Below are 23682 nucleotides of genomic sequence, written 5' to 3'. Positions count from 1 at the left end.
GTGGTTTGTATGTGTGTATGTATGTATCTGTGTTTGTATGTGTGTATCTGTGTATGTATGTGTGTATGTATGTATCTGTGTTTGTATGTGTGTATCTGTGTATGTATGTGTGTATGTATGTGTGTCTGTGGACATATTTGTGTGAATGATGCTGTGTGTATATGTGTTTTAAAGTGTGAACAGACATATCATTCATCCCTATGGCCATCCCTGCAGCAATTCATGGAGGTGGCACTTATCAGCCCTGAGTGGGCACTCACTGACTCATGTGCCAGGCTGACAGCAGGAGCTGGAGATCTGACTCCATTGTGAAATTCTGCAGCTCCTCCCCAGCCATTCCCTGCTGCCTGTGCCTATAAGACCTGCAGGGAGGCAGAGCTCAGCTCCTCGCTGTCTGCTAGAGGTGTCTGGGACTGCTTCTGATTCTGTGGCTTCACTTTTGCTACAAGATGGAGAGAAGGAATTACATTCCTTTTCTGCTGCTCGTCCAAGGTAATGTGATTCACTTTATGTCAAAACTTTTTTGTGTGCAAGTTTGCAGTGTAGCAGGTGTGAGTTTGTCACTTGTTTCATACTTGTACTTGTTACAACCTGGACTTGCTGGTCCTGCGCCTTATCTACTCTCATGCTATGGGCTTTAATTGTATCTTTGGATTTACATAGGACTGCAGGTAGCTAATACTCCTGCGTTATTGTAAGCATTCGGCTCCGTTCACACTAGAATAGTGACTACAGAGCCAGTACTGGTGACCAAGGCTGTCATTCAGTACAACATTACGTTTCTTCTAATTTTACTAAAGAGAGTTACACATTCAGCTCTGCTAGATCTCAGTTTTATATTGGAGAAATAATTCATTGCATTACTCAGTTCTACCTTCCAGATGTAGCAGAGGTGAATGTGTCATGTAACAGTTTCATATTGTACTGAGATATACCTTATGACACTGCTGTCAACTGCATGGACAAGCTCAGCTCTGCTACATATGATATTCTGATATGTCCACTACAAAATAGTGTAAAGCAGAACTGCAGTCCTATCTCAAATTACAAAAGCAAACAATTATTCTGCATGACAAATTCAGCTTTGCTGTGTCAGGAATAACAGAGCAGTTCGTATCTTTTCTTTTATCCCTTACATGTTGTAACCTGAGTATGAGCGGCCTCGTATAGGATATCACCAGCAATGTACATGATGGATTGTGATGATGTAGTAGCTTGTATCTGTATGCACATGTACATGTGAGCTGAATTTGTCTTTTGAATGAAAGGGGCAGCAGCAATAACATTACTAAGGCAGCACTGAACTCAGCTCAACATTGTTGCCATTTTATGGCTGATGGAATGTAGTGAAGTATAAGTTTATAGCAGTGGTGGCGAACCTATGGCACGGGTGCCACTCAGTGCCCTTTTTGTGGGCACCTGGCCCATCGCCCCAGCACATCAGACGGGACACAAAGAATCTTCCTGCAGTTCCAAGCAACTTAAAAGATGCGGCTTTCAGTCATATTTTGATACTTACTTCGTTATTAGGGACTGTAGGAAGAGGGAGAATGAGTAGACGGGGACAAATTATCTTTGGAGGACCTCCTGCTGGCCACACGATTTTCTGTGTACAGAGGGAAACTGGAAAGAAGCTAAAATGATGAAAATTTTCATCTTTTTCTACTGTGTTGCTGTCCTCAGGAGGCCAATATGATTGAAAGTTGTTGAACAGGGAGCAATAAGTTACTGCTTTAATTTTTGGTTGGCACCTCGCGATAAATAAGGGGGTTTTGGGTTGCATTTTGGGCACTCTGCCGCTAAAAGGTTCGCCATCACTGGTTTATAGTATCTTCCTCATCATCAATATCATGTAAGTCTCCATCCCATCTGAATGAGGTCAGTGTCTTGTAGGCTTGATTTATGGGGGTCAGCAGGGTCTTTGATCTTGAGTCTCCAGAAACCCCTTGTCCTTACAGACCCCTATCTGAATGACCTTTGGTCCTGGCCCTTGTCTTCATTCTTAAACCATCTGGCACCATTTAGTTAAACTGCAAGTCACATCAAAGGAGCTGAACTAATGATGAGGGAAAGTTATATCTGCTCCTTATCTTCCCGAGTAACAATAAAACAAGTATCAAGGATGTTTGAGGAGCAGCGCCACCTAGTGGCCAGTAAATGGGGAAGCTGGATGAAGTCTCCTGAAAAGACATAATAAGGCACATTTACTAAGGGTCCGAATTGCGTTTTCCGCCGCGTTTCCCGGATTTTTCCGATTTGCGTCGAATTCCCCCGAGATTTTGGCGCACGCGATCAGATTGTGGCGCATCGGCGCAACAGAAATCGGGGGGCGTGGCCGTCGGAAAATCCAACGGATTCGGATAACCCGCAGAATTTAAAAAAGAATTTGTGTCGCAAAAATAGCACTCACATAAACTGGAACGAAGGAGGTGAATTCCAGCGGACTTCAGCGCAGCAGCGGCATCGAATTGACATCGGGCGCACGACCTTAGTGAATCCCGGCAGAACCCAAATCAGAGTCAGAGTAAATGTGCCCCTGTGTGTCTAGTGGTTGTATAGAACGCTTGCATTCTTTGATGTATGCATTCTTAGATTGTTTGCATAGGATAATATTCTGCTAAGTATAATATTCTGAGTATTCTGTAGTATGATGCAGTTATACATTGCAGGACAATATTCTGACAAGTATACTGCTGCAGTTATACATTGCAGTATGATATTCTGACAAGTATGCTGCTGCAGTTATACATTGCAGTATGATATTCTGATAAGTATGATATTCTGACAAGTATGCTACAGTTATACATTGCAGTATGATATTCTGACAAGTATGCTACAGTTATACATTGCAGTATGATATTCTGACAAGTATGCTGCTGCATTTATACATTGCAGTATGATATTCTGCTAAGTATGATATTCTGACAAGTATGCTACAGTTATACATTGCAGTATGATATTCTGACAAGTATGCTGCTGTAGTTATACATTGCAGTATGATATTCTGACAAGTATGCTGCTGCAGTTATACATTGCAGTATGATATTCTGCTAAGTATGATATTCTGACAAGTATGCTACAGTTATACATTGCAGTATGATATTCTGACAAGTATGCTGCTGCAGTTATACATTGCAGTATGATATTCTGACAAGTATGCTGCTGCATTTATACATTGCAGTATGATATTCTGCTAAGTATGATATTCTGACAAGTATGCTACAGTTATACATTGCAGTATGATATTCTGACAAGTATGCTGCTGCAGTTATACATTGCAGTTAGACAGGGCAGGAGACAGGTAAGAGGGCAGAGAAAAACTAACAATTATGTTTGTCTACAAATCTTTTCTCTCTATTTGCAATAGTCAATTTACTTTCCTACTGTCCATCTATTCCACCAGTACCAACTATTCACATCAATGCCTCACTTCTTTACTCACCTCTGTACACCACTCACACTCTCTATACTTTATGTAACTATACTAACTTATCACAGTCTTGTGTTAAGCAAGGAATAACTTCTTATAAATCTCTGTAGCATCTTTTGTCTCTTCTCTTTCTCCTCCTGCTTGCTGCAGGGGACATCTCTTCTGAAGTGAAAACCAGACATGTCAAGGTCCGACCTGTAAGCTCTCCAACTCATTCCTCATTACTATGTAGAAGATACAAGATTTCATGACCTGTTGGACATGTACAGTAGCGGAGGTCTGCACTTCTTTACAATACTGTTTCAAGTGTGGAGATCCATTTGCACTCCACTTTCTTAAAAGTATTGTCCAACTTAGCTAATTATCTCTAAACCACAGGAAATGGCATAACTTCCTAATCGGTGAAGCTGGGACCTCCACAGATAACAAGAATTGATACCCCCCAGCAATTAGGAGAACCCGTCTTCACTAATGGGTGGAGCAGCAGGATGAGCATATGTCCTGCACTCTATTGAGTTATTTGGGATCAGTCAGAGATAACTGAGCACTGTGCTTGGCAGTCTTTGGGTTCTCCTGTAGAACTGAATGGAGCAGCAGGGTGCCACCCATTAGTGAGAATGAAGTTCCCGTTCTTCTGATTGCTGGGGGGTTCTGTTCTCAAGATCGGTGCAAGTTCCTGCTGTCGGATCCTCAGTAATTGGGAAGTTGTCCCCTATCTTGTGAATTTGGGATTCATTTCTAAGTTGGGACAGCTCCTTTTAGGTCACGCCATATATCAGGTTGGGTCTGGACTGGGTCATTGCTATTCATTTTGCTAGCGATTCTGTCTTGTACACCTGCCGTGTGTGGAATTGTGCTAATGCTTGAAAACCATCAGGCCTGAATGTTTGTAGGCTAAAGTTAGTGGGCAGATGCGGGGCAGGTACACCCCACGTTGACCCTACACCCGGCTGTGTAGCTCTTCACGCTACCACCTCCACACCCCACCATGCCCACATCTCAGGACTTGTACGCCAGTAAAAAGTCCTGATAAATGTCCCCCATTGTGTTTTAGGAGACCATGCAGCAGTTTGCTTGAATTAAGATGTTGTGCAGCATCTAGGGCACAGAATGCTATTATACTATAAAACCCTGAAGCTGCTGATGAACCTCTTAATTAAACACTACATTCTGTATTAATCAGGGATGGCATACCGCAGGAAGGATTTACCCGAAATGTGATATGTGCAAGACTTCTATAGGAAGTGATGAGAAGTGACATCCATATAGCGGTATAATTCACACTCTGATCCTGTGCATATTGCAGCCAAACAAATTTGAATGAAAAATTACCATTGTCTCTGAGAAGGTACGGAAAATCCCTTTAAAAGCTGGAATGGCGGCCATATTGGCTGCTGTGTCACCAATGACATGGAAAATTTTAAAGTTTCCTGTGTAGCCGGTAGAGGACTGGGTTACTGTATTTCTGTATATGTACTTGGCAGTATTAGATTTTAGGGGATGTGTCCTTTTACATTCTGCATGTATGTGGGTGCTGGGGTGCAGCAGGATGTGACAGCTGTGCACATGTCATGGCTACAGACAATGTTCTTTTATTGTCCCCCTAGAAAACCCATTTGATTGCAGTTTCCCATTTGAAAGCAGCTAAAATCAACACAGCTGGCGGCCCCCTCCCCCCTCATCATAGCGAGGGGCCCCCGCATCTATGTACATTCACATCCCTTAAATGGCATATATCCCTTATATCACAGGACTGGAGGGTAATAGCATTGTCAAAATATCATTTTTTATGTTTAATTAATTTTCTAAAATAAAAATCATGTACAAAAAAGTTTTAATACTCGTAACAGAGACTAAGAGGAGTACAAAATGGCAGCGCACAATCAGGCCTCGCTGCCATGGAAACACATTGGCATCTCATGAGTCACATCATACAGGCACCAATGCGCTGGCAGAGGAAGGACCCCTCCAGAATGGGATAAGCACTGCCAGCAGCATCTATGGTAGTCTGGAGAATATGCCTTCCCCTTACAATATGACATGATTCATTTATATAAATATATGAATGGTCCATACAAAAAGTACTGTGGAAAGTTGATCCAGGTTAAATCATCAAAAGACAAAGGGGCATTGTCTCCGTGTGGAGAAAACAAGGTTGAATCGCATATGTATATGTATACATGAGAACTGTAAACCTGTGGAATAGCCTGCCTCAGGCGCTGGTCACAGCAGGGACAGCAGAGATCTTCAAGAAGGGTCTAGATGCCTTTTTACATCTAAATAACATTGATGGTTATGTTACATAGAATTGTTTCCCCTAAATCCCTTCATCATCTATTCCTTTCTCTTCCTTGGTTGAACTTGATGGACAAGTGTCTTTTTTCAACCATATAAACTATGTAATACATCAATGGAAGATTGGACTAAGTACAGCAGAAATTGACTTTAGGTTAATACACACATCACAATACACACCTCTGCTGCTGAATATCATAATAATACATAACTCAGGGGCTGAAGAACATCATATTACACACCTCAGCTGCTGTGAAACCTCATAATACATACATCAGCTTCTTTAGAACATCACAATACACACCTCTGCTGCTGTAGAACCTCACTATACACACCCCTGCTTCTGCTAAACATCCTAATACACCTCAGCTGCTGTGAAACCTCATAATACATACATCAGCTTCTTTAGAACATCACAATACACACCTCTGCTGCTGCAGAACCTCACTATACACACCCCTGGTTCTGCTAAACATCCTAATACACCTCAGCTGCTGTGTACACACAGCGCAATCCATATCTCAGCTTCTTCAGAACATCACAATACACACCTCTACTGCTGCAGAACCTAACAATACACACCTCTACTGCTGTACAACATCATGGTAAACACATCACAATACGTATCTCAGATGCTGCAAAACCTCATAGTACACACCTCAGCTTCTTCAGAACATCATAATACGCACCTCAGCTGCTGTTAAACCTCATAGTACACACCTAAGCTGCTCCAGAACATCATAATGCACACCTCAGTTCCTGCAAAGCATCATGTTACACATCTCAGCTGCTGCAGAACATCGTAATACGCTCCTCATCTGCTGAATAAAAACATAAAACACACAACAGTTGCTGCAAAAAACATCACATTACACACCTCAGTTGCTTCAGAACCTTCTAATACCTACCTTATATGTTGCAGAACTTCATGATACCCACCTCAGCTGCTGCATAACATCATAGTACACGCCTCATCTGCTTCAGAGCCTCATAATGTACATCCAGCTGCTGCAGAACCTCATAATACTTACCTCAGCTGCTGCAGAACATCATAATACACACCTCAGTAGTCTTTCTTTAGGTAAAATATTGGTAAAAGTTTTTCCATCCTGAGCCATGTAAGATAAGGAGTGATGCACACCCCACTATCTATTGTATAGAACAGGGGTCAGGAACCTTTTTGGCTGAGAGAGCCATGAATGCCACATATTTTAAAATGTTATTCCGTAAGAGCCGTAGCATATGCAAATCCCCCTCCCCCCCAGTAGATAGGTAGTCCCAGTGTCATGGGTGCCCCTGCGATCTAGGTCTCGAATCGCAGGCACACCCGTGTCACTCTCTGTGGCGGTGCCCCTTTCCGACCTTATTCAACCCACCACTCTCCGGCTCCCGTACCGGCTGGCCAGCGTGCGTGCCGGCATTTGCGGATTTATGGGGCCAGTGCGCCGCTGCTCACTTTCCAGGTTCCTATAAAGACTGGCGGCTACCAGATAGGTAGCCATAGCACATGTCCCCCAGTATATAGGTAGCCACAGCACATGCCCCCAAGAAGATAGGTAGCCACAGCTGTCTAAGAGCCAGATGCAGCAAACTAAAGAGCCATATCTGGCTCCCGAGCCATAGGTTCCCTACCCCTGGTATAGAAGTTACCTTGGTCTAGTAGGGAATAGCAGCTGCAATATGGTCCATATAATATGGACACATCAGAAATTGTTATGTTTTGTGTCTTATGTTTATAAGAACTTGTATGGATGATTTATACATTTGTGTGTTGGGGTGATTTATACTTTGACCCCATGACCTGGTGATGATGTCATTAGGGGTTTGTTTGCTGTTATATGTTCTGTCTACACAATGTGATGGATTCCGCCTGATGAGTATTGGTTAGATGATCAAAAAAGTAGCGCTATACACATTTTGGTAGGTTCTCTTTAAATGGACAATGCTCATACAGTGGGGCTCATTTACTAAGGGCTCCGCGGCCGCACTTTCGTCGGGTTTCCCAATTTTTTCCGCTTTGTGCTGAATTCCGCCAGGATTTTGGCACACACGATCGGATTTTGGCTTTCACGCGACAGAAATCGGGGGGGCGTGGACTTCGGACAACCCGACGGTTTCGGAAAACCCACGGAATTTAAAAAACGAAATGTGCCGCAAGATCAAGCACTCACATGCACTGGTTTCTGGCGGGTCACACAAGAGTCCACCAGTGTTCTAAATTATATGAGTCAATTACATGTCTTTAGGACCAAGGACCTCTAATACTGCCCATCCCCCACTGACTACAATCCATAAGCTCTTTCTCTTGGAGGAATGGGTCCTGGTAGCAGAAGTCTCACTATTAATATCCTTTCTATTCTTATTTTGATTGATTTGTTCTACCAAATGTGAAACATTCATTCATGTTTGTAGGACCAAAAAAGCTGAAGTCATTTATGGAATTCCTCTGTGGGAAAATCAGTTTATGGGACTGTCTGTTATTCTTCAGTCCTTCCACATAGAACAAGGGAGACCATAGAGTAGATGATGCTATTTCATGCCCAGAACATGTACATGACCTCTGTCCAAGAAGATTGTCACGAAAGGATCATGTCCCTGTATTGTCCAAGAATTGATGATGGATGTTGAAGTTGCTGCTCTCCTATCCAAACTCTATGGGGCTCATTTACTAAGGGTCAGAACGCTGTCGGGTTTCCCGAATATTTCTGTTTTTTCGCCGAATTGCCCCAGGATTTTGGTGCATGCGATCGGATTGTGGCGCATCTGGGCCGGCTTGCAGGCAACAGAAATCAGGGGCGTGGCTGTCGGACAACCCGACGGATTCGGACAAACCGCAGATTTGTGTCGCAAGAAACGCACTCACATGCACCAGGAGGAAGCAGGTGAACTCCGGCGGACCTCGCCGCAGCAGCGACACATGCAGGAACTCGGACGCACGATGTTAGTGAATAGCGCTTGCCCCGAATCCTCGTTGGACAACGCACCACGGGACCTCGACAGGACCGGGTAAGTAAATCTGCCCCTATGTCCCAGCCAAGAATGTCCATATTATTATGGAATCTTAGGAGCGGAGGGGACTACCTACCTCTTATATTTAGGCTTCTATTAACCATTACAGTGTCCACCCACAAACACTGATGATCTCCAGGTTGTCTGGTACCTTTAATAAAAGAAATGACTCATGAGATAAGTTCGGGAAGACGTTCTAAGAATTCAGGACAAGAATCTGCATGTTGATGGAAAACCGAGATAGTTTGTTATGGATGATGTACCTCTAGGTGGTTCTGCATCCTGTTAACCAAAAATTGGGACACTAGGAAGTGTTATGATTTGTTGTTATTGAGAACCCAAAACCAAATCTGCAGTTCTAGCAATGGTCCTTCAATCCTAAATTTCCAAGTATCCGGGTAGTCAATCTTAATAAAAAGGGTCATAATTGAGAACCAAGCATAAGCTATATTATACCTGATCAGTAAAGAGTTAATGCTTTCATTATATGGCTCATTGCTCGTCTTCCTACTAAACATTTCCATGGCTTGAATCATGCCAAACTACTCAATGGCACTATACAGAGACTCTCATCACTCTACCCATGGTAGGGGATCACAAACTTGCATCCCTATTTCATAGGCCGTTAACCTCAGTGTGGTATAAAATTAACGAAAATTTAGGAAACCACAGTGTACATAAATTAATTCCATGCAGATGTCATCCTTGAAAGGAGAAGGTAGTAGTGCCAACCATTGAGCCAATGTGCTGTCCCTTGTGTTCACGATTGACAAATTGATTTCAGACTTCAACTTACTTGGACAAGACATGGAATTTGTAAGGACACTAGGATTTTATTGCCACTCTTTAGGAACCAGTCAGGAGGACTGTAGAGGGATACCACATTTATTAATTTTCCTAATTTTTGTAGCAACAACACCTTGATTTCATGTGATCAGATACATACATGAGGTAGACAATCCAGATGTAACAGGACCTTAGATGACATGACCCTGTTCACATGACTTTAAGTGCCCAATGATGTAACAGAGCTCTCACTCAATATTCCACACAACAGCATGTCCTACATTGTCATAATTCTTATATGTCCTTGGCCTCACTAGGCCACATAAATTGATATCAGTATATCAGTATTGGGAGTCAGCTACAGTAACTACACAAGCTCCAAGTAGATGTTGGCTTCAATTGACATCTGTGTGATAAGCCAGAAATCATCCACATTGCCAAACTTCACCCCCTGGCTCTTGACCATATCCCACAATGGTAGATATAGGGGTTTTATCATGAATATGGAAATTCCCCAGTTTTGAAAAAAATGCTAATTTACAATTCTACTACAGGCTTGATTGGTCACTGTCTGTAGTGAGACAGGAATTCCTTGCACTGGTTCACTCCACCCCTGGCCGTGCCCCCTTAACATACGCCACGTGGGGAGGTTGCGTAAAAGGGAAACTAATCACAATGCCTGGCATTGAGATTATTCCAGGGCTTGTACCTTACAAAACTGGTATACAAGCCTTGATAAATGTTTCCCATCATTTTGGTGACTTTTGGGGACATAAAGAAAACCTGTCACCAGGTACCCTCCCTACAATCCACACACAGTACCTTTGAGATGCCTCTATCCAGTATACAGTTATGGAGGCGGGATGCTGCTGTATACAGTGATGGAGGTGGGGAGCTGCACTATACAGTGATGGAGGCCGGGAGCTGCACTATACAGTGATGGAGGCCGGGAGCTGCACTATACAGTGATGGAGGCCGGGAGCTGCAGTATACAGTGATGGAGGCCGGGAGCTGCAGTATACAGTGATGGAGGCTGGGAGCTGCACTATACAGTCATGGAGGTGGCGAACTGCAGTATACAGTCACGGAGGACGGGAGCTGCAATAAACTGTCAAACTACCCCTCCCTCCTCACTGATGCTGGTACTGCTAACCAGGCTGAAGAGAATTCCTTGGGGAGTAGTGAGCGAGAGACTGAGTGGATCAGTGTTCAGGCTTTGCTATATCATAAACCAATCAGTCAGAAAGGTGGGGTGTACTGACTGTATACTGCATCTCTCCCGCCTCCATGACTGTATACTGCATCTCTCCCGCCTCCATGACTGTATACTGCAGCTCCCCACCTCCGTGACTGTATACTGAATCTCTCCCACCTCCATGACTGTATACTGCATCTCTCCCACCTCCATGACTGTATACTGCATCGCTCCCACCTCCATGACTGTATACTGCATCTCTCCCACCTCCATGACTGTATACTGCAGCTCCCCGCCTCCATGACTGTATACTGCATCTCTCCCACCTCCATGACTGTATACTGCATCTCTCCCACCTCCATGACTGTATACTGCAGCTCCCCGCCTCCATGACTGTATACTGCATCTCTCCCACCTCCATGACTGTATACTGCATCGCTCCCACCTCCATGACTGTATACTGCATCGCTCCCACCTCCATGACTGTATACTGCATCGCTCCCACCTCCATGACTGTATACTGCATCTCTCCCGCATCCATGACTGGAACAGAGGAATCAATAAAAGTGTTTTTTTACAAGAAAACTGACTCTAATCCCATGGATAGAGGCATCAGTGGAACATGTATAAAGACATCTAACGTCTACTGTGTGTTGGTTGCTGGGGGGGTCCTAGGTGACAGGTTCTCTTTAAATGGGTTTCAGAGATCAATACAGTGAAGAGACCACAGGGCTCAGATGAACTCTGTGAAAATTTCCCTTCATACCAAGCAAAGCACCATACATTATATAGTGGCTATGCTTTGGATGGCAGCTTAACCCCATTCTTTTCATAGGGGTAGCAGCCATAACAGGTACATATTGGGGCACATTTACTTACATGGTCACCAAGCATTAACCATATCACTATATGGTACCTTTCCATGGCTGCATTGTTCAAATAAATCGGTTTAATTTATGGGCAAACTTAATGTAAACTTATATGTAACTCACCTGATGTGAGTCCAATGACACTAAGTGAGTCCAGTGAGGCCCTGTATATTCAGTGGTTCCTTGCATTGCCCTGCCTCCTTGTTCCTGATTGACAGGTCTCAGTGCTCTGTTACATCATTGGGCATTTAAAGTCATGTGGCCAGGGTGATTTCATCTTTCTCCTGTTACATCTGCCCCATGTATGTATCTGATCACATGAAATCACAGGATGCCTACATGCCCTTCTACTCCTCTCCATCCTCCATGAGGCTGCTGTGGTTTTATGTGATACATGCCATAGAGGTTGAAGATGTAACAGGACCTTACATTACATCGCCCTGGTCACATGACATGAAGTGCTGAATATTTAGAAGAGGCCTGGGATATGGGGAGGAGTAGTTGGGAGGGGCCAGCCAAGCAGGATACACCCCCCCTGATTCCAGGGAATATAAGATAAACTTGCTTTATAGTGATGTAAACTAAACAAGGGGTGTCAGTTACTTAATAGGGCTCTATGGGAACTTGTCGGTAGCTGTATTTTTGAAAATGTGATGACAGGTTCCCTTTTAGCGTAGGGTATTCCTAACCCCATTAAAAAAATGTCCACTACCGATGCTATCCATATAATTGTCTCTAGGGGGTAGTATTCTAATGGGCACATCCGTAATAAAGGCGTTTGTCATTAAAACGTCATTAAGATTAGTTGTTGTCCCTTCCCCCGGTTCTATTTCCCAAGGCACCATGGGACTGGCTTATATTGTGTTTACATCAGGGGCCATGAGGATCGCTCTTATATCATACATTTTTATCCGTTTATTGTCTATAAGAGGATGAGATGTTCTTCTGCATAGCTGAGCATGTACCAGCACGGCGCGGCCCTGGCGTATAGCAGCCTGCAGGGAAGGAGGAGAAATACATGATGTATACAGTCCCTGCTTGTCTGTGCCGTCTCCCGGGAAGTGATTACACAGGAATGTATGGCTGCGGGGCGCAGGGTTAAATGGGGAAATCTTCACAATTCGTTTGCTGTGTCATATTTTTGGTTCAGTGCAGTAAGCCGCCCGCCATGCCACTTTGTGCCCAGTAATCCTCCCATTATTCTCCTAAATGTCTGTTTATAAAAGGAGTCATTCAGTCCGTGGCCGTCACTGCTGTGTAATTGCCCGGATATATGACCCCTGCGTGCAAACAGGAGCCATTCACTGCTGTTACTGTACCATGGTGCACAGTACTACAACCTACGGACATTAGCGAGCCATGGGTATCAGAAATAGAATGCAGAGTAATGCATTATTACATTGTAACCAGATTGTAAACTACTAGCCCCCTCTGGTAGGGCATGAAATGTCCTTTCTAGTATTCCCTGTTTTATGTGAAACCTCACCTGTTTAACTATAAAAACAAACATAAGCAATTGAGCGGAGAAGAGTCTTATTTTGCCGGAGATGAGTCAAGTTTAGAGGCTGCAGGAGAGAGTCACTTCAGAAGCAGGTTAATGCTTTTGGCGTCGTATTAAAGGGATTTTCCCATGAAGTAAGTTCCTGTGGATAGGGCCTAACTTGCAGATCACTAGAACGTTGGGTCCCATGTACCCTCTTCAGACCCCTTGTTGCTCCCAAAGATGACTGGAGCAGCCGGGTGTACATGGCCGGACTGCCCCATTCATCTCTATGGATGAATCTCCGTCAGCTCCATAGAGATAAACGGGACAGCCTGGCATTGCGCCACTCATCTGCTCCACTCATCTTGGGAAGTGATGAGGGGTCCGATGGGGGTAAATTGGACCTCCCGTTCTTGTCACCATTGAGACCGCCACTGATCAGCCCTATGCTATACATAGGGCCTAACTTGTTTGTGGGAAAACCCCTTTAAACATAAGAATCTCCATAGATCCAGTTTGTGTTTCTAGGCTTCTGTTACATCATGTGCTACCTCAGGACCCATGTCGGCACTTGGTAGTGTTGAGCATCATACCAGGCCCACTGTAGGATGGATGGATCGATGGCTGCTCTACATTGAGAGAAGAAAGTAGGAAACAATACACAACATTCTTAAAGGAATTTTCCAGCTTCAATTCAGTGTTTCTCCTCCTGTCAGTCATCTAACCAGCCCCGCCCCCTTAAACTTCTTATCTCCGATGTACATTCCCTTCCACACTTCCTGCCACAGTTCTATAGAGATGAAATATATTTTTAACCTTCCTTTATCTTCTTCCAGTCCCTGCTCTCTATTTTCGAAGTGTCATATCAAAAATAAGAATCTTATCTTTCAGATCACATCAGACACAGTTAAAAATGCGAACTGTTGATAAAAGATCCTATTCCCGTGTACGTCCTTAACTATCTGTATCTCCAGTTCTGTAGCTCACAGAACCACAAGACTGGTGTGGTCTGAAAGATGAGATGCTTATCATTGATCTAAAAGCTTGTTTCTCTGTGCTATCGAACCGGAGATAGAGGCATCTGTAGTGACGCTTTTTACTGCAGCCTCTAAACTTGACTCATTTCACTAACAGAGGTGAGCAAATACTCCAATAAGAGACAGGCCCAAAGATAGGAAGTTGTCATGTTAAATTTTATTCAAAAAGTTCAAGAAGGACTTGCATGACTTTCAGGACTGTCCTTGGGCCGCACTATAATGTACACTTTATGGTACAGGTCCGGTCTCTTATTTGGGTAATCTTTGTATCTTTAGCTGTGTGCGGTCAGGCTTATCAGTTAAAGGGATAATCTGGTTGAAAAAAAAAACTTTTTCTGCATTTTCTGGAATTACTTGGGCAACCTGCTCATTTTGGTGAGCACCATGCACTGTTTAAAGAGGTTGTACCAAATTTTATTACACCCAGTCCACATTATCATCATTAGGAGTCCTGCTGCTAGGACCCCCATCAATCACAAGGGGGTGCTGTGATTCAAGTGACAAGTTAAGCATTTATTACTACTAGGGCATCATAAATGGTTGTATAATAATAATAATTCCTTTTTTTATATAGCGCACACATATTACGCAGCGCTGCACAGAGCTTTCCAGATCAGTCCCTGTCCCCAATGGGGCTCACAATCTACCAGTATGTTTTGGAGTGTAGGAGGAAACCGGAGGACCCCTATGCAAATGCGGAGAGAACATACAAATTCTTTGCAGATGTTGACCCTGGCACTTGAACCCAGGTCCCCAGCGCGTCAAGACTGTAATGCTAACCACTAAGGCACCGTGTTGTATCTCCTGCACTCCCTCTGACTATCTTTGAGAGGACCGGAAATAGCGACCTCAGCAGCAGGACGCATGCACGACCTACCAGTCCATCAAGTAGTGATAACAGGACCAGTCTCTTGTGATCAGCCCTGATCACTTCTCAATAACCATCGGTGGGACTGTGGGGTATAGTCGCACTCAACTTGGGATTACGGATGATCCAGGGGTCTCAGCGATACAGAAATCTGTTAGTTGCTGGACAACTATATACCACCATATAGGTGGTGGATATTATGTAGGAGCTGATAGTCTGAAGGAGAATTGGAGAAGCTTTTAGAAGGAGGTGGATCTGGGAAAACAATCAGAGGGACACATGAAGCGTTGCTGAGCTGAGCAGACACACGATATTGTAGGTTGTTAATTAGTAACAGGATGTAACTTTATTGGCAATACTTTCACTTCCATGACTGATCCCACAATGATGGGAGACGCTTCTTTATGTCCTGGGATGTTTTAGATTAGAGGTTGGTGACATCTTCATTCGTGGCTTTGTGGTCCATACAATTACTCATCAAATGTTTTGCGCGGTGACGATAATGATAGTGGATGAATCCGTGCGCACGGTGCAGGAACAATGACAAATGTCTGAGAGTAACGTCAGTGCATCACTGGCTCTTCTAGATGTTACCAGATAATTGTGTCCATTGTTTGCCAGGTGCCATAGAGCTCTATGGGGGACGTGATGTGGTCGTGTGAATGAGACCTTCGGGTGGTTATATACGATGCGGCCAGATGCATTTTGCTGGTAAATCATTACAAAATTATTATTTAGTGTCTGTATCATGTTAATAGTACAAGATACAATCACTAAAAATAACAATTTTGTTGTGATTTTTCAGCAAATTTTCTTAATAAGATGCGGCCTGGATGTGACTTGCAGCAGTTGTGATGCGATCGGCTGCGTCCCGGCTGCTCCACAGCCGCACCGTGTATTGGCACCCTTAAAACAGAAAACTGTTTTAATAAAGATAAACTTACCTGGCCTCTCCATCCCAGCATTGTGGGGGGCCTGGTAGTGGCAGTCGCTTTTTGGCAATTCCCAAAAAACGTGCTGTTCTTCGCAGCTGCAAATCACTGGCTTCTGCAGCGACTTCTACATAAACTGTGCATCACTGCTCAGCAAATTTATTTTTTAAATTTTAATATGGAAAGATATTAGAAGGATAAGGAGGGAATTGCTACAGAAAAGACCAACAGAGATAAAAGAGGAAGGAGAAGCAAATGTCACGTCAAAATCCTACTGACAGAATCTAAACGCCGTATATATATTAACGTGATGCATGTTGAATCCTATGAATGTATTAAATAAAATCAACTACATGTACAGTATACGGTATATAGTTTTCTAGGTAATAATATTAGAAAACACAGCTATGACAAAGAGTCCATTGTATTTATAAGCTAGCGCTCCTTACACCTCTCTCCACCCTCCTCATAGTGATTTATCATTGGATGCGTAAAATAATGTAGGATCCTATGGATTTATTTAACAAATTGACTTCATATACTATATATAACATTCTGTCTAATAATAGGACTCACAAAACACAGAGTCCATTGAATTTATAAGCTACGCTCCTCCCGCCTCTCTCCACCCTCCAATTGGTGAGAATGCATGTTATTACACACTATCTCATTAATGAATGTGAGAAGCATAGAGGGAAGCAGAAGGAGCTTTTTGTACATGTCATTGCCCATAGTACAGAGAATTGGGCTTCGGACAGGCAAAGAGGCTCTACTTAAAGGGAACTTGTCATCAGGAGCCCTTTTCCTGGCTCCCCAATGTCCCTATAGAGAATAGTGTGTCCTTAGCATTAATTATACAAGTTGATATTAGGAGGATGGAGGTCATAGATAACAAAAATAAGAAGATTGCTGATAAATATTCCAATAAGTGCTATATTTTGATGGTAGATTTCCTTTTAAACTCCCGAGCCCAAATATGTACCAGGACAGCCCATAAAAAAGCATAACTAACCGCGCTCCCGATGAGTATGATGTATACACTAATTGTCAAGTGTGTTTGTGATAAAAATTCATGAGTCAAAAAATGGTACCTGGACTTAAGGTAGATCATTTTCTAGATGTCATATATCCTCCTCAATGCGGTAAAGTACTTCTCCTGTGTGGTACCGGTAAAGCCCCGGCCGGTGCCTATGTCCGGACGCCAACAAAAGTGTGTCCGATCCGATACAATATCAGCAGTTCTGCTCTTAGACAATTGTGATATATCTTCCCCAAAATTGATATTGGTAATTTATTTCTGTTATATTCTCTCGGGGTTTGACTCTCACCTCTACATTATAATGTCTGTGATACAATTATACTACACATATTATATTACTGATGGCACTTTACATGAGAATCGTATCGGTGTCAGGAAATGATGAGACGGTCTCTTAGAGGAAGTGCGGCAGCTTTTAATATCTACTATCACACTTATAGCTTGTGGTCAGCTTCATGTCTAGATATGATATGGGGCTTCATGTTGTGTCTATTGTATTGTTGTACTGTATAACCTGTAATGTATATCCCTTGCATTCATTTCTTCTTAAAACTTCCCTTGTAAATAGGGCGAAAAGAGTCCAAAATGGTCATTTTAAAATGTTTTCATAAATTTAGATCTGGTGATCATGGAGACCAACATAACATTGGTGAATGGTTGCTTCTGACACTGCCGTTTTAACGTTCCGGTACAGTTTCATTCAGGTATCGGCCAACGTCCAACCTGAAACAAGGAGGAGGAGCATCCTCCTGCAGATCTTTCTGTCTTTGTATTATAAGCCATTCATCTGATACGTCCGGGCAGGAGTGGCCAGTGACGGTTTTCCAGGCCATCGACTCTGCACGGAATATGTTTTCATTGGATGAGATAATTATTTTCTGGGTCGGTACGATTACGAGGATAACAAATTTGTATAGGTTTTATAATGTTTTCATACATTTAAAAAAAATTAAAACCTCCTGTCCAAAAAATTTTTGGGGGATTTTTCCATCTTTCGGTGCTAATAACTTTTTTATACTTTGGTGTACGGAGCTGTGGGTGGTGTTGTTTTTTGCTGATTTTGATGACGTTTACAATGTTATCATTTTTAGGACTGTTCGACCTTTTGATCACTTTTTATAGAATATATATTTTTTTTAAATGGCAAAAAAGTGCTATTTTCGACTTTGGGCGCTATTTTCCGTTACGGGGTTAACCGCAGTGAAAAAAACGTTAATATTTTGATAGATCAGGCATTTTCGGAGGCAGGGATACCTAATGTGTTTATAATTTTTACTGTTTATTTATATTTATATCAGTTCTAGGGAAAGGGGGGTGATTTGATTTGAAAGCCTCATTGATGAACGTCTGCCTTTCAACTAATTCATCCTCTTCCGATTAGGCAAGTCAATGCCTACATCACAGAATTTTGGTCTGACGTCAAGTTCCGCCCCTGAAGAAGATGCAATCTTAATGGCTTATTACATATACTATACACCATACCTAGGACTAAACCTCCTACATTGCTCATATCCTGGTGAATATCTCTTCTGAAGTTTTTGTGATTCCAATACTTTCCCCATGACTAAAAATCTTCTACCCCAAGAAGATTTTCAGTCTCTAAGCGTAGTTGTGCAGGGTTATTTGCTATGGACAATTAAGCCACTGTTTTTTTATGGCCTTTCTACCATTTGGTCAGTGGTGGCGAACCTATGGCACGGGTGCCAGAGGTGGCACTCTGAGCCCTATCAGTGGACACTCAGGCTGTTGCCCCAGCAAAGAATTCACCAGACAGGACTTGTCCAGGTAGCCCAAGATGTGAAGCATCTGGGTCTATACCTGAGACTGCAGGAAGAGGTGTGGACAGGGTCAAATTATCTTTGGAGCCATTGAAGCTTCTGCTCTTGGCCCCACAATTCTTCCTGTTCATTGGGAAGTTCCAATGGCAATCAGAATTTTCCCACCTTCTGTCAATTATATTGGTGTCCTCCGGACCGCTGAAAGCTGTGGTATAGCACGGGGCAAGAAGATTTTAATAATTATGCGAGAATAGCTGTGTTGGCACTTTGCTATAAATAAGTGGGTTCTGGTTTACATTTTGGGCACTCAGTCTCTAAAAGGTTTGCTATCACTGATATAGGTGGTGTAGGACTAAGTCCAGTTTATTAAAGGGGTTTTCCCACGAAACAAGTTGGCCCTATCCACAAGATAAGGTTTAACTTGCTGATTGGTGAAGGTCTCAGTGATAAGACCCCCACAGATCACAAGCGTGGTGCTCGGTAATCTCCGTAATCTCCATAGAGATGAATGGGGCAGCACAGACGCGGCCAGCTGCTCTGCTCATCACGGGGACCAACGAGGGGAAACCCCCATGATCAGAAAGTTAGGCCCTATCCACATTGTTTTGTGGGAAAACCCCTTTGATCTCCCATTATTTTTCTTTAATTTCCTACATGATCCTGCAAATGCTTTATTGGAGTGTAGAATATTGGTGACCACTTACAGTAGCAGCTAGTCTCCAGTCACCAGCTCTCAACGTTTGTTGAAAAGATCAACCATTTATGAGGATCAGTCAGGGTTTCAGTGCTCCACTCAATGTAGAGGAACATGGATGAAGGTTCTCAACTCTAAAAACTCTTGACTTCCCTCCCCACAGACAAGCCTAGTGTGTATGGGATATTTTTCATGCTACAATGTGCTCCTGTAGACCAATGCTTCTATGTCAGAAAACTCCTGTAATAAGTCTTTCTCGAGTACATGATTACAGATTCCCAGTAGGAATGGACATCCAGAAGACTATTTCTACGGCTGCAATATCCTATCCCCATTTACAATACAAACTGCAGCTCTGGAGCACAAACAACCTCTCCGATAAGTGAAATACTGGTATCTCTATGGCAAAGAGATGCTGGCATGATAAAGGTTAATATCTTTCCATGAGCTACTTATAATATCCAATATTCAGGGATCCTTTCAGCTTGTTGTAACCTGGAGCAGAACTGTCATCGTTGCCCCAATTCCATGAAAATCATCCCTCATTATAGATCCTGTACATCTCTGACTTCATACTGAGCTTTTCCTCTCCCGTCAAGCACCACATGTGGGAATATAGTCAGCGCTGGGTATATGTGATATATGATATTCACAGTGTGTCATCTAATGAAGGTTGTTATTCTAGCTAATAAGAAGCACATTTATGAATGGTTTTCATTTTTCCATCTAGAGAAGCAGAATATGGAGATATGGAAGGATTCTGTATGACTAACATGAGGCATGATATATGTTCCATCAGCACCAATGTACCTCCATCTATGGCACGTGGAAATGATGCCTATTGGGGCACATAATGGGGGGCATTTATTAATTTGGGCGCAGAGCGGCGCAGGAAGTGTGCTATAATTTTCAGAGGGATGTAAGTTTGTGGCGCAAGGGATGAATGATTTTCCTGACAACCAAAAAGGATTAGAAATGTCTCCCCATTCATGGATGTGAAATAGAAGTCCCTCGACCAGCTTTTAGCTGCTCTAATTTTGCACCAAAAACTGAGCCACAAAAAGATTCAGAAAACTAGAAGCGCCATAAAAATAACAAATTCACAAGCGCCGCCACAATTTTGCCCCCCCCCCCCCAAAAAAAAAAGTTGAGAGTGTCGGAAAGCCACTAAAATAGTGGCACCAACACTTCATAAATAAGCCACAAGAAACGCAGCAAAGGGAAAAATTCTGCCAGTTTTCCATTTTAAAGGCCATAATAAGTGCCTCCCCAGGTCTACTGTAGATCACTGGTCTCAGTGTCCCTGTCCTTTATACTGTTGAGGCCGGTAATGAAGACCTCAGGTGGTTATAGCTTGTTTTACATTGGGCCAATTTATCAAAAGACATTACCATTGATTACTATAGTTTGGGGTTATGACAAAATGTAAATTGCCTCTTGGGAATGGAACAAGATCCTAACAGAAGAACACTTCTTCTTCAGAATTGTTTTGGGAAAGGTTTCCTCGCTTTATCCTTATAGGATCTCGCCCTGTTCTCGGCTATATGTCTGGTCTTTTTATTTTGTGATCATATATATTTGATAATAGAAATACTGTATGGTTTATTACATTCACTGGGGATCACAATTCCCAGTGCTAATAAGTCTAATGTACACAGCCGAGCGCCTGTTCACATCTATTGGGATACTAGTTGTCAGATTTCCTGAGCTGGGGCAATACAGGCAGTCCCCGGGTTACATACAAGATACGGTCTGTAGGTTTGTTCTTAAGTTGAATTTGTATGTAAGTCGGAACTGTATATTTTATCATTGTAATCCCAGCCAGAACTTTTTTTTGGTTCTATGTGACAATTGTCTGTTATAGCTGTTTATTGTAGCCTAGGAATAAAGTACACGAAATTCCCAATTACCAGAGGTCCGTTTGTAACTAGGGATCGTATGTAAGTCTAGTGTTCTTAAGTAGGGGACCACCTGTATACTTTACAGGAAAATTGAGGAAATCGTGTCAGAAAACCAATAGACTCCTCCATTGGGTCTACATAGGTCGTTGACAGATCTGTTACCCAGTTTAGATCACAATGTTTTGTTCCACGCGCCCGTATACACAAATATCGGAACTGGCGAAACTGTTGCTATATTCTCCACCATTTTTATCCGGCAGAGACAATAGTAAATAAGACAGGCCGGACATTGCCCTCCGACCGCCCTCCTCTAAGCCCGATCTCCACCTGACACGCCCATAGTGACAGGCAGGTTGGAGAAACTCCAAAACCGGTGCAAAGATTCATATAGTTTCTCCTCAACAAAAACTGGTAGAGCAGCGATAACGAATCTCCCCCAATGCGTTTATATTGCATTGTATTTAGAACAACTTGTAGAAACTGCACCAAAAACCAAGGCTTAGAGACTGTGAACACATTAAGGTTCTGCAACTAAAGTTTTTGCAAAGAGTGTCTCCGAAATTGACCCAGAGTTTACGACCCTCAGGTCTTCTATTTCCATAATTGAATGCAGCCAGGCCTGTCCGCTCCATCATACATGGTTGCATTTTGCTAATGAATCTGTGCACCACACCTACATAGAAACGTGTGTTATGAATATCCTTGTTTCTACGCATTTAACATTTCACTGGAAAAAATGAGGCACTATTATGGAAAGCAGAAATTCAGTGTAACTCTGAGCTATCACATGTGAGGCAATCTGCTACTGTGAGGGTGACCTTTACAGATGGGAAACAGTCACCAGGATAGCATTATCTAAGGGGCTCCTGGCTTATTTGCTAAATATTCAAAGCCATTTTTGTAAAGACCAGGGCATGGGAAGCGTATAGAAGAATGGATCCTGCCAGAGGGGGCACACAGCAGTATGTCAGTGTGCTTGGTTTACAATCCTTCATCCTGGTGGTAGATTTCCTCCAGTCAGGAGATAAATATGCGCTTAGTGTGCATCCTGCACCCAAACTACACATCAATTAGCTATTCCGGCTGCATTGTCCATTAAGATCAGGAAGGGAAACACTTCTGCTTCAGTTTTATGTTCCTGTTTCTGTAAGAAGGCATCATGGTCCTATTTTAAAGCCTTCTCCTGTTTCTGCAGTGATCTGCTCCTGAGGCAGGCCATTCCACAGATTCACAGTTCTTGTAGTAAATAAGTCTTGGCCTTTCAGAAATTAAAGAGGTTATCCGAGTTCCGGAATAATTTAGGGCTGGGCTGGGGCGGGCTATTTAAAAATAATTAAACGTGTACTTACAGCCTCCGGCGCCGCTAATGTCCCACGCCGCAGTCCGTCTGATCCGTGTCCCTGTGACGTTCCCCTTGATCATTCTATATGAAACAGTTTTTGACCATATTCATGAATGGGTCATTTATATGGGTTGGTCATATCCCGTGTTTGGCTTTTTTGTCGCTCTCCTTTGGACCTTAGTAGACAAAATGTCATATTTCAGATGATAGTAAAGTGATAACATTAAAACCTTAGAAAATACACCTCCAACTTCTCTATGTCATGCTACCTGCCAGGGCATGCTGTGCATAGCTGTACCCTATTAGCAAGGCATCGGGTTTAGTTTTCTACTATATGGTAGGTTCTAATTGTATTTGCACAGTCACAATGCATGATGGTACAATGATGGATGGCTATGCCACAGCAAACAGATCATACAAAATCCTTCCTCGTCTACTTGGTTAATGATTAGTTTCTTGAAACTTTTCATTGTAACACAATGGCTGCAGGAAGTCTCAACCTGTGAAATCCTGTACAGGTGCCAGACAATACTACATTGTGATATCTCATAGCCCAAGTATTCGTGCAGGGGGAGGTATGGTTCACTTTCCTCTGACCCAAATTCCTCCACCCTTTCCAATCCCTTCCCAATAAGATATAGAGACAGATAGTCTGGATTAAATTGGTAATTTTATTATTAGGCGATACGTGAACATCCTATAGAAAGTGAGACACAATTCGCTATGATACTGTAACATCAGTACAGCCACAAAACCAACCAGTACCAAGTATATGATCAAGAGACCCCTACACCCTGCAGATATGAATATGATAATTGATCTTGCTTCTCCTTGCGCTGTCCTTGATCCTAACAACATGACTCATTGCTCATTTCTCACTCTACGAGACACAGAACGGGAGGAGGAATCACAGGAAGTTGAGTTCACCGTTGACTCTTTAGTTACACGTTAACTTCTCGTCACAATATGATTAACTAATTACAAAGAAGGAGCTCAATTCTGTCTTGGATACTCCTTATTCAGA

At 42.8% G+C, this 23682-nt stretch overlaps 1 protein-coding gene across 1 annotated transcript in view; it reads left to right on the top strand.

Annotated features, from left to right (window-relative positions):
- The first annotated feature begins 355 nt into the window (after positions 1–355).
- The window catches only part of ITGA2 (integrin subunit alpha 2), a 76003-nt gene continuing 52676 nt past the window's right edge, over positions 356–23682 (top strand). The window contains exon 1 of the mRNA XM_072136241.1: positions 356–492. Coding sequence (XP_071992342.1) covers positions 450–492 — 43 coding nt within the window. The 5' untranslated portion in view covers positions 356–449. The remainder of the gene's footprint in view (positions 493–23682) is intronic.

The sequence above is a fragment of the Engystomops pustulosus genome, chromosome 1, assembly GCF_040894005.1.
Source record: "Engystomops pustulosus chromosome 1, aEngPut4.maternal, whole genome shotgun sequence".
In the NCBI taxonomy this organism is placed as follows: Eukaryota; Metazoa; Chordata; class Amphibia; order Anura; family Leptodactylidae; genus Engystomops; species Engystomops pustulosus.
This window is presented reverse-complemented; position numbering and strand designations above follow the sequence as displayed.